The 12,879-nt window shown below is 40.1% G+C and overlaps 1 protein-coding gene across 1 annotated transcript in view; it reads right to left on the minus strand.

The window, feature by feature from the left end:
• LOC111578853 (synaptic vesicle glycoprotein 2C-like) overlaps positions 1-12,879 on the minus strand; it is an 85,480-nt gene that overhangs the window by 22,339 nt on the left and 50,262 nt on the right. The window contains exons 5-9 of the mRNA XM_055019325.1: positions 11,588-11,721; positions 7,377-7,466; positions 7,153-7,263; positions 6,906-6,994; positions 1,968-2,132 (exon numbers count right to left, since the gene is read on the minus strand). Of these exons, the coding sequence (XP_054875300.1) occupies positions 1,968-2,132; positions 6,906-6,994; positions 7,153-7,263; positions 7,377-7,466; positions 11,588-11,721 (589 nt within the window). The remainder of the gene's footprint in view (positions 1-1,967; positions 2,133-6,905; positions 6,995-7,152; positions 7,264-7,376; positions 7,467-11,587; positions 11,722-12,879) is intronic.

Genomic DNA, 12,879 nt, shown 5'->3' on the forward strand with positions numbered 1-12,879 from the left:
GCTGCCAGTAGAGCTGCCGGTAGAGCCACCGGCGGTGTGGCTGCCAGGCTAGCCGGTGGTGGAGCTGGTGGTGGGGCTGCCAGGCTAGCTGGTGGTGGGGCTTCCGGACTAGCCGATGGTGGAGCCGGTTTAGCCGGTGGTCGGGCTGCCGGGCTAGCCAGTGGTGGGGCTTCCGGGCTAGCCGATGGTGGAGCCGGTGGAGCCGGTGGTCGGGCTGCCGGGCCAGCCGGTGGCGGGGCTTTCGGGCTAGCCGGTGGTGGAGCCGGTGGTGGGGCTGCCGGACTAGCCGGTGATCGGAATGGCCGGGCTAGCAGGTGGTGGCGTCAATGGAGGAGCTGGTGCTCAGAGATTAACAGACACGGAGGTTATGCTGCAGTTAGCTAGCACAGCTTGTTCTATGGTCACATGTCAGGACGGGACTTAATCCTCATTAGGGTAATGAGGGGGCTGGAGTTTGTCCCAGCTGACAGGGTGAAGGCAGGGGACACATATGGAGAAAATAAACATAAAATTGCAAAAAAATAGTCTTCATTTGCATATCTAATGTAAAAAAAAGTGAAAATCAGTAAAATCTAAATTTGTTGCAAATAAATATATTTTTGCAAGCTCGACAGAGTCTGAGAATCTGTCTGAAACTTCTAAATATGCTTGTCCCTCTGCTACACACCTACCTCACGAAACAGACGTGCGAAGACTTCCTTTGTTATAAATCATGCCTTTTAAGGGAACACTCGTCAAAATATGTGTTTTCACTTTCAATTCTTTAAGTACATGTTGCTGCTAATATTTCTGTATTTTTACTTAGGGTAATGAGTATCTTTACAAAGTAATACTGCTAGTTTTACTCAAGTAAAAGAAATATCCTGCGATTTTTTCCACCACGACTGAAACAAAATAATATGTTTACTTGTATAGCATTTAATAAAAAAAAATACAAATTGCTGTTACAACCAGAGATCATGCAAAATATGACATTAAAACCCCGTAAAAGAGAGTAAACTACTAAACAAGGCAAATTAAAATCAGAAATGGAAAAACTCACAAATGGAATATTAGCTAGAATAATTTAAGATCCGGAGAGGCAGATGGAAGAAACATATGTCTTAAGCATAGATGTAAAAGCAGCCATTGTCTCTTGCTGCCTTACATCCTCAGGCAGTGTATTCAAGAGCCTCAGGGCTGTTATGTCTACAGCTCTGCCCTCCTCCTTTTTCAATCAAAAGTCTGGAACAGATAGAAAGCGTCTATCTGAAGATCTCAAAGTGTGAGCAGGGTTGTAGAGAGATAACAGATCAGAGATACAGTGGGATGCCAAACCATGGAAGGCCTTGTAAGTGATTAAAAGAATTTTGAAATTAATTCTAAAATGTACTGAAAGACAATGTAAAGACACTAAAACTGGAGTGTTCAAATCTGGTTTCAAAAGACTAGCGTGTCCAACATGACAAGGTCAGTTATTTATCTCTGTAACTGAACACAGCATCATTGCATTGGTCTTGATTTAATCTCACAATAACTGCATCCTGGTCTGCGGTGAAAATGCAAAAAGAACAAAAACTGCATATCAATGCGTCTTTTCTCTCGCCTTTGTGTAAGTGAGGATCATAACCTGGAGGAGGAACAGATGTGTGTGTGAAAGAGACAGAAATAAGCAGAGAGAGAGAGAGAGAGAGAGAGAGAGAGAGTGAGAGAGATAAGCCTTTTAATTTCCTGGTGGTGGAGGAGATAAAGGAGGCAGGATTAATATTACCTGCAGCAGAGTGCTGTTTGCAGTAAAGACGAACAGTGCTGCTATCCCATAGCAGGACGGGCAGCTTCACCACAACACTGTGCCAGAGGAAGCACAGAAGTTGGGATCACAGTGTGCTATACTGCAGCTGGTTTAAATCATTTCTTCACCCTCATGTCTGAGAAAGGTGAGGTCATTAGAAAATATTTCAACCCAAGCTGAAGTCACTTTGTTGTACCTGTCATTCAGAAAGACTCCATTTCTGTGGATCTGGTTCTCCAGGGTGAAGTTGAAGGTGAAGTCCTCAATGCGCTCGTCGTTGTGAATCTTCACTCTGGAGGCGTACTCATCGGCCTGGAGGTGCTTAATGACGTCAGGGAACCACACAGACAGTCCGTAGTATCTGAACACAGCAACAAGCTTCTGTAGTAAAGTCTTTTACACTCAGTTTAATTGATAACCACGACTGACGATGGAAGATGCAATGAGTGTTATGAAGTTAAAAATGTAAAAGAGGTATTTTCTCATGCAAATCTGTTGGTATTGTAAAAATAAGGGCCTTTTAAAAATAGATTTAACTCCACTTTTATTCACAAATATTCACAGGCTCATCAGATCAAGAGTATAAAGTCTGTGGTGAAAAAAATCGCAAATCTTTGATGTTTGCTGTTCTTTTCTCTGAGTTGGACTCTTTTTACGCAAATATTACTGAATAATAATCATTCACCAAGTTTCAAAAGGTTTTTTGCAGCAGTGCCAAATGTGTGAATGAATGTTGCATCATGGTAAAGTTTCTCAAAGATTTTGACTTAAATGTTTTTTTAGTTGCTGTCTGTAACTGAATGAGGTCACACTTATGTTGATTGAGCCTATAGTTATAAATATTTATATATTTGCAGTATTATCACATGGGCCACCTTCCCAGGAAAAACTATGTTAAGTTAGTGTGAATGCAAACTAAGCATCCTACTGCTGCAGCTTTACATTAAACTGCACATTTAAGTGCTAAAACACAAGCTGACTCACTATGACTTACTATGAATGAGGGAATGTGTTTGCTAGTGAGCATAGCGCTTACTGCTATCATTCATCAAAAATGTGTCTACAACACAATAACAGTCATAATCAACAATTTGCAAGTGCAGATCAGTTAGACATATTTCAGGGAGTGATGGAAGCAGAAGGAGCAGCCAGAGTGGGCTGTTAGATGAAGGCCACAGTCTGAATACCAGCGTCTCCATCAGGTAACCAAGTCTGACTTTCACTGTGCCCTGCTGCTTGCTGACGTCATGTGCAACATAAAATTAGATCACAAAATGATGGGAAAAGGCCAAACATTGAGTTACTTCTTTAAGACTACAATAGTTAGTTTTTTTGCTGCACTCGGAATCTAGTGAGCTGTTGTAATTAATCACATTACCACCAGCAACTCAACCACTAAAATCTTCAAGACAGTAGCTTTAATTAACTCTGGTTTAAAAGTGGCTAAATGTGTGTATATATTGGTCTTTATAAATGACGGATCCCATCTATAAAGTAAAACAAGAAAAGCACTGAGAGAGCACAGTACTCCGCCAAGGCTGGTCAGTCCTTGTATAATTTCCGTTTGATAAGTCTCAATAAGGCTGCAGCGGTGGATTTGTAGTGGGATTGTTAGCAGGTAGCAGATGTAGCGTTCACTTGTTGTCATAGTTACAGTGATGCCGTGCCGCTATCTCACAATGATACAGAAGTCTTTAACAAATCCATGGATCCAGACTATAAGCTGCATCACTGCCAAAATCTAATTAGTTGGTCCTTGTGTCATTTCTGATCTTCCCTGAAACTTTCATCCAAATCCGTTAATCTGTTTTTGAGTAATGTTGCTAACAGACAGACAGATTCAGAGAATAATAAAAAAACATACACCAATCGTTATTTTTAAAAGAAGGTTAAAGACTCACCTTTTTAATCAGGCTTTTAACTAACCTCTTAAATCTTTATGTTCTTATCATTCTGTATTTATTTTCGTATGTATTTTTACTTTTTTTTTTTAACCTTTCACCTTTTTACTTATGTTATAGGTCTTTTATTCTATCTTGTAGTTTTAAAATTTTTAGTTATTTAACTCCAGTGTTTTCCTCAGGGGGGTCCTCTACACTGGGGGCTGGATCTGGTCTCCCACTGGGGGTGCTGTCCATGAGTCCCCTCGGCCCAGCTGGGTGGGGGGGCTCCCCACCTCGGTGTGGGGGTCCCCCTGTCTGTTGGGGTTGAGGGGTCTGTGGGTCTGGGTGCCAGCGCCCCCAGTGGTCATGGCCTGTGACTCCTCCCAGTGTGGACGACCCCAATGGAGGCATTTTCCACAATCGTCAGTGCCATGCCATGTCTCCCTACTGTCAGTGGTGGGAGTGTGTGTCTGTGTATGTATGGGTGTGTGTGTGTATGTATGTGTGTGTGGACATGTGTACGTGTGCGTGCTCCTGCAGTTGTGTGCATATATGTATATATGGAGGGAGGGAGGGAGGGACGGGTTTTCTTCTTTTTAATGTTTTTAATGTTGTAAAGCACTTTGTGTTGCATTTTTAACTGTATGAAAAGTGCTATATAAATAAAGTTTGATTTGATTTGATTTGATTTGAATCGTAACACAATTCCTTGGTGGAGTAATGAAGGATTATAAGGATCAGAGAAATGTCACTTCAGTTTACCGTATAATTGGCTGTGGAGTTTACCTCCAGAGCCTCCAGTGTCAGAGGTCCAGCGAGTTTATATTCTTGACCCCAAAAACTTGGTGGCAGGTTTGAAAGGTAAAAAAAAAATCACCAAATGACAGCATCTTTATTAGAGAAACTGTAAAAACAGAGATGGTCCTTACTATTTATCTGTGATATGTAGTTCTATTGGAAAATCGTACCAAATCTTAGCTTGAAATCATTTTATTTCCTCAAAATCACTTTATTTTATACAACTCATTTAAAAACAACAAAAATAAATAGATTGTGCTAACCAGATTCAATTAAAAAAAGTGATGTGACAAAAATTCAGGAACTTTTCAGCTGAACTGCAGGCTGTGTTCATACAGGGTAGGGAGAAGACAAGTAGCAAAACATGAATTTTAAATGTAAGAAATGAAATGCCTACAGTATGTAGAGTCACCATTATTTTCCAGTATTTGTAACACCTGTGGGCACTTGGAATTTAGTTTTTGTTTTTTAACAGGATTTATGACATTATTACTTTTACAATGTATTACAATATTACAATTTTGTACGTTCTGCTGTTTTAATTGGGGCTTTTATTATAATTGCTGGGTTTTTTACTCCGCCAAGGAACGGCGGAGTTATGTGACGATCCGCGTACGTTTGTTTGTGAATCTGTCTGTCTGTCCATGTGAAACATTACTCAAAAACGGATTAATGAATTCTGCTGAAATTTTCAGGAAAAGTCAGAAATGACACATGGACCAAGTGATTAGATTTTGGCAGTGATGCAGCTTATAGTCTGGATCTACAGCTTTGTTAAGGATTTCCCATTCCCAGATATAGCTGCCGGTACGACGTTGCTGTAAGCATGACATGAACACTGTGTCAGTTACCTGCTGATGATCACATGATTGCAATCCTACTACAAAATGACCATGATTTATCAGTTGGAAATCATACAAGGAACAAATGATTAAACTGTGGGCTGTTTCTGAGTCCCATCAATTCTTGCTGCCCGCTACATATTTAGGTCACGCAATGTAGCAAACCCCAGCCAGACAATGGGGAAGCTCCTGATCTTTCATAAAGCCTTTATTTACGTTCAGCCGTCAGTCTTATTTTGAACACAAATTCACCTTTCTGTCCTTCACTCATATCTTCACCATAAGAGCTTGTCTCCATCCCAGCCCGGTGCTTATATGTTTAGACACATCCTTTGCTAGACAGCAACAGCATGGAACCATTTTCTTTCATCTTCACGTGAATTTTCGGACTTTTCGGCAGCGTCTTCGTCATGTCTAGAAACTGCTTCTTAGATAAACACTTCCTGTGCCGCTGGAATGGTTACAAAATAAAAGTCTGTAGCATTAAAAAAAATACGCCTTCAAAATAAAACTATGGAGGGAACGGTTATTTTAACACTAGCAAAACAAAGCCTGACCAAAATTGATGAACTGATCAACAGACCTTTATAAGAGTAATTTACACACGATTCAGTATAAATACATAATGTACACATACATAACACACGCCTGTGCTCAGCACAAGGTCATTTTTGATTAAAGATTTCATCAGTCGGAAATGATGCGTTAACTGAGCAGCCTTGGCAGAGTATTGTGCTCTCTGAGTGCTTTTCTTGTTTATTTTTAAATTTGAATTACTTTTTTATTTATTGCTGTACATAATCTGCTGTTTTATATCTCTGACACTTATATGGACACTACTGCTTTTACTACCTCCGCAACAACTACTCATACTGTTACTGGCAGCAGGCCGGCCACTGCACACAATCTGCTGCTTTCGCCCACCCACCTTTTTGTGTATTTTCTTTCGCTTGCTCTTTTTTAATGTGCCGCTCTTTGCCCACCTAATTGGGCACCTAATTGCCCCCTCTGGGATAAATAAAGTTTTTTCTGATTCTGATTCTGATTTTGATTCTGATTCTTTATACACATTTCTGAGTTCTCTATTTCTAGTCATGGTTGTTCTGTTTCCATAGGAGGTGCAGGACATTATGTTGTAGTGAAAAATGAGCCCAGAATGAGTAAAAATGTGACAGGAGCAAAAAAAATGCCCAGGAACTGCTCAGAGGATTAAAAAGAAAACAACCATGATTCTGTTTCAGAGTGTGCAAAAGATACATGAAACAATAAATAGGCAAGAGAGACAACCGGAAAACCGGGGAGATATTTAGGAAAAATCATGAATAAAAAAGGATTGAGGAATAAAGAAAACATAAGACAAATTGAGACATAAAAACATGACTCAGCACAAATGAAATCTAATCTAGCTAGTCTAAGTTTGTTAGGAGACTATAGGTAAATGGGCATCAACTTCTGTGTTAAGTACTTGAAAGAATCTGTTATTGAGCTGGAATGTAGTGATGACTCAGCTAAGTGCCACCCTGGGCAACACATAACATGATGGAAACATGCAATAATCACACACAGAGGTGCAGAAGAAGAACTGGAGGTGATGTGCAGAATATTTCTTACCCAAAAGACAGAGTAAACCAGACTGCAGCCAGTTTCACAGTGTTGTCTTTCACTGGGTAGTTGAAACATCTCATGAAAGTCAACCAGATCTATAATAAGATGGGAAATCGTGTTTACTGACTTTAAATCACAACAACCACACACACACACACACACACACACACACACACACACACACACACACACACACACACACACACACACACACACAAAAAACAGCAAGTGTGAAAGTAGAGCAGCATCCTACTCCTCTGAGCTCAGCCTTGATCTTGAAGAGGACCTTGAGCACGGGGTTGGCTGACTCATTCTGCATCTCCACCAGCTCATCCAGCTGTTTGGGGATCTTTATGCGGTTCACCTGCAGGGGGAGACACTGATCTGTCACCTGCTAATGGCACTGCAGCAGCAGGAGTGATGGAGTGATGGAGTGATGGAGTGATGGAGTGCCGAGGCCATGCAGTCGGTACTCACAGTGAACACTCTCTCCGGCTCGCCTCGGGCGCGCATGTTGGTGTCATGGATTTGTTTGAGCACCATCCAGGCCTCGTCATGTTTACCCATCTATGAGACAGTTTCATAGTTTAACATATCTTGCATAAATAGTCATACACATCTGGATCTCCGAATTCATTTTCACTTGGCTAGATTTAGTCAGCCTTGCTGTTTTTTAAAAAAATCATACTCCCATCTCATGTTCGACGTGAAGTCATACTAATGCACATTTACAGATGTTGCACAACTCTTGTGTGCTCATGAGTTGCATTTTAGATTAGGGCAGGTTAATCCAAAACTGCAGTTTCAACAATTTGGGAGCGTTCAGGGATTTGCACCTACATCCAGTCAGATTTTGCAGTTAGTGAGCCAGCAAGCTTTTCTGGCCATTCAGACCCACAACCTTCTGTGCACTTGTCTCGATGTCAAGCACGAGTTTAAACAAACTTGAGATGCTGAGACAGACAGATTACAACACATTTTGCAATACAGATAGCAACAGGCAAAGTTTAGGGTGCAATATTATGACACAGTAGCATGTCCTAAATGTATGCAGACTGCATGAAACACTACATGGGTCATTCCAGAATTGGAGGATATTTTACATCCCACCCATCAAATTTCAAATAATCAATGTACAAAATACTAAAACATGCAGTTGTTGTGTAAATTTACTTGTCCTGAGACTAAATCTAAAAAAAAATAAATAAATAATAGGAGAGAAGAATGTTTTAAAATATTTTTTTAAAATACCAAATAAGTCTGGAGTTCCCCTTAAAATAAATTTTTTTCCTTGTCCCACCCCGATGATGACCAAGCTGAATCTCAAAAAAAACTGTTAAAATGAAATTTAAATCCTTTTTTTTTGTATTATTTTTTTCATTGATCTCTCTTGTAATTGTAGAAACATTTTTTTATGACGACATAATATTTTAAATAATAATTATTATGCTTGGAACGCGTGTCCCACAACATGAACACAACCCTGTTAGCATAACCTTCTCAGCTAGTAGAAGAAGAAGAAAACAGTCAATCACATGAAACGCTGGAATTAACATCATCAAACAGTTTTCCAAAAGAACGGCTAGAGCAAAGCTATGTCCTCTCTTCTATTTTCTATATTTTCATAACACTGTCAGCCTTGATCGAATGTCTCACTCTACCTCATATTATCAGGATAAGAGAAATTATTCTCATTTTAAAAAGAAAAAAAGAAAAAACTTTTTCCATCAGTAAGTTTGTCCTCTTGGTCAGCAGTAATAGAGTAATTAGAGATAGCTAAATATCTAGCTTCCACTGCTGAGAAAAAGCTAACATTAGCATGGATTAGCAACCCTGTTACTGTGAATAGAATAGGGTTCACAAACAACAAATAAAACATGGAATAAAAATGGTTATTGGTCATTTGATCAGCTGCCCAATGGATAACTGTTTGTTACACACAAAAGTCAACAAATCCATATACATCTGTAAATCCAATGTATGACTTAAAATATATCAACTCTACAACTGTGCAATAAATAAGCACAACAGTAAGCAGCCACATGCTACAGCATCGATGCCTGGTTTGTGTACATTTTGTGATTGGCAGGACAACCACAGTCAGACATGACTAATTGAACTATGAACTATGGGAGAGCATGCAGATAGAGTGCTTAACAATGTGGAAAAGTCTGCAACAGGGCCCTTGTGAACTTCTTAATTTAGTAGTAGGATAGTTCAGAGCCTTCACAGACTAAACACCTCAAAATCTGTGATACGATGAGTATGGAGATTGGGGTTGGGCCAGAGACAAACTGAGGGGTGAATGAGGAACAGCGGGAAGTCAGTTCAGGGGGACTGACTGGATGATTAGTGGCAGGTAAGGTGAGAAAAACAACAAAGGTTGGAAGTAAAACAAACTGGGATACAAAAAAGCAAACAATTTTAACATAAAACGAGAAAGTACTTCAACAAAAAGCCAAAACCATGACTCACAGGAAGACAGCAACGGTACTGGCATCCATAATAGTCATTGTCAGGCAGTTGATTTGCTGTAAGAGGCTGTTTTGTTGGTAACGTGGCTCACTGATATGTTTTTAATCCTCTCAGTTTCATGAAGCACTCATCGTCCCTGCTGCTCTGTGATGCTGCAGGTATTTATCAAAGGTTCCATATGAAGAAATGTCATTTTTATTGTGTTTTCTAGTTGCTATAAACTTGGAGGTGTAAAGTAAAAGTTAAGATACAAAGATCTTTATTTTTGCCATTTATCAAGTCAAACCTTGGTGCTACATATGTAATACCTAATTAACCAGTAGTTACAGCACACACTGTGACTGACATCTCTGGCAGAGTGTTCTTCCTGAAGCAGGTGGGAACAGCAGCACTTGATTTGTTATTAGAGCAAAAATCCTCATTAGGGACAGCCCTAAAACTAGGAGTTATACCATCATGGTGAAATGAAGCATCTTTGCAGTATTTTGAGCTGAAAAACTGAAAGACACACTGCAGGGATATGTGAGACTGATGGATTTGCTGAAGAGGGGAACAATATCGGACCTTTAAAGTCAAAGGAAAGTAGCCCTATTAATGTTTCAAACAATGTTCCTGCAAAATCCTAGATTACAGTCAGTGAAACCTGAATCTAACACATTTAATATCTGAGTCCCCATTAATAATAGCTGCATTTTATTTTATTTTTTTGGCTTTTGTGCCTTTATTATAGTGCACAGTGGGCAGAGAGAGACAGAAGGGAGAAGAGAAGAGTGGGGGAAAGACATGCAGTAAATCGCCGTGGGTTGGACTCGAAACTATGACCCGCTGCATCGGGACTGTAGGCCTTGTTTGTGCCCCTGTAGCTCAACAGGTTGAGCGGGTAACCATTAGCTGCATTTTGACAAACATGTCAGAATGTTATGTAAAAGACACCAGTGGACTCAGACTGGGGCTTGATCAAACCTAACTGGGTCACCTGGGTGATGGTATGGGATGTTGTGACCCCATCTATACATCATCTACACACTGCTCAATCCTCACTAGGGTCGCGGGGGGCAGGAGTCTATCCCAGCTGACTTAGGGCAAAGGCAGGAGACACGCCAGTCTACCACAGGGCTACATATAGAGACAAATAATCACGCTCACATTTCCGCCTACGGACAATTTAGAATCACCAGTTAACCTCCACATGTTTTTGGACTGTGGGAGGAAGCTGGAGTACCTGGAGAAAACCCACACATGCACAGGGAGAACATGCAAACTCCATGCAGAAAGATCCCAGGTCCAGGTCAGGATGTGAACCAGGGATCTTCTAGCTGCAAGGTTAAAGTGCTAACCACCAAGCCACTGTGCAGCCCTGTTGTGACCCAGTAAACTAAACTGATGATGCGTCCAGGTGCATCAGTGTGTTGTACTGTGTGTTAAAAGAAGTGTAACAGACAGCCTATAGTATGTGGGAAAAGTTAAAAAAAAAAAGCAAATACAGGATTGGTGACGTTGTAGAGGTGACTGACTGAAGACACACTGACTGTTCTCTTTGCAAATTTCATAATAGGCTAGTCTCTGTGCAGAAATGTGAAGAACACTGAGAAATGTAACTTTAAAGTTAGGGTTAGGTCTAATGTACATGTGGTCATTTTTTATGTTTCAATCATTTGTTTAATCATTTATCATTTTTGTAATTTCCATGCATTCATTTTTAATGGTAGTGATATTAATTTCTGATACTGTTAGTGAAATATGTCCTTACACTTACTAGACTAAAAAAAAAATGAAATGTTCAGAATGTTCATACAAATGTTGTTCCAAAATTTCCCAGAAAAGCCTTTTACACTGATCTCACTACATCACTGTCCTCTGTCAAGCTCAGCTCTGGATATATGAGGTGATTGGGCAGGGTGTGTTACACATTTATGTTTTACTTAGCAAACAGAAATATTTTGAAAGGAGGACGTATTAATCATGTCTGCTGAGCATTGGGAGGACAGTTTATTATTTTGTTCGTAAGAATGCATGGTTGTGTCCAAATATATGGAGACTTACAGCAGAGAGAGCAGAGATTTTGGATCTATGCCCTTATGGGATCAGTTCATTGCTATTTTGGTCTTTACCTGAGATTTGTTCACAATAAGAAATCTATAGGAAATGACTGGCTGGAGCCTTGAGGAGAGAAGACAGAGCTGCAGTATGACAGTAAACTGTCTGTGTTTTACCTCCAGGTAGAAGCGTGGGCTCTCAGGCATAAAAGTGAGCGCTACCACTGCAGAGACACACGGCAGCGCACACACCACCACAAACACTCGCCAGCTGTGGAACTGGTAGGCTGATCCCATGCTGAAACTCCAGCCTGCACACAGAAGGACACAAATAACAGTCAGAAATCATTTGGTGCAACATCAGGCCACGGGTTCAGCCCTAATAATGCATTAAAATTTAATTAAAAATGAATGAAACAAATGCAGAAACTGTCTGTTCTGACTTCAGTCTATCAAGTCTTCACAGATTTATAATGTTTCTCTGCCACAAGCTAATGAAATTAATTAACCCACAGGTCAACTGTTTCCTCAGTGTCACTGCATACTCTTGGCACATGCAGATACAAAGTCCTTCATTTCTTTTTTCTGTCATCTTCCTCAGTTTTACCGTCTTTTTATTAACCGCAAAAGAAATTAGAAAAGGCTTGCTGCTTAAGAAATACATGCTTAAACAAGGTTTTTGCTGTGTATTTGTGGTGGCATTGCTTTTCATATGTGAAGATGCTGCTGAAGGCGGATCCATGGTACATTATTAATGTTCAGGTGGTTGTTGAGGGCGTCACCAGACTGCTGCCAGGTGACTGCTCAGTGTTCAGAAGCAGGATATTAATGTAATCAGTATTGGGGCATTCCCAAGTGGTTGTTAAGGTTTTAAGTTACTATGAGGTGCAGCCTGGGTGGGATGGCATGGAGGGAAGATAAAGGTGAGCTTTTAAAAGGCTGACTGTAGATACAACAGATATATCCTCTGCTGGCTTCACTATCCTACAATCCACTGTGGTCAAATCACATCAAGTTTATTTATAAATCACATTTCATCCAACAGGAGTCGACTCAGTGCACTTCAAAGCCATAAAAAGGAGCAAAGGCCACACATGATAGAAACAGAAGAAAAGAACCTAAAAGATAAGAGGTGTGGCATATATATAGAGTTTGGGGTCACCCAGACAATTTCAATGTTTTCCATGAAAACTCACACATTTTATTCATGTGCTAACATAATTGCACAAGGGTTTTCTAATCATCAATTAACCTTTCAACACCATTAGCTAACACAATGTAGCATTAGAACACAGGAGTGATGGTTGCTGGAAATGTTCCTCTGTACCTCTATGTAGATATTCCATTAAAAATCAGCCGTTTCCAGCTAGAATAGTCATTTACCACATTAACAATGTCTAGACTGTATTTCTGATTCATTTAATGTTGTCTTCATTGAAAAAAAATGCTTTTCTTTCAAAAATAAATAC

The sequence above is a fragment of the Amphiprion ocellaris genome, chromosome 17 (genome assembly GCF_022539595.1).
Source record: "Amphiprion ocellaris isolate individual 3 ecotype Okinawa chromosome 17, ASM2253959v1, whole genome shotgun sequence".
NCBI lineage: Eukaryota > Metazoa > Chordata > Actinopteri > Pomacentridae > Amphiprion > Amphiprion ocellaris.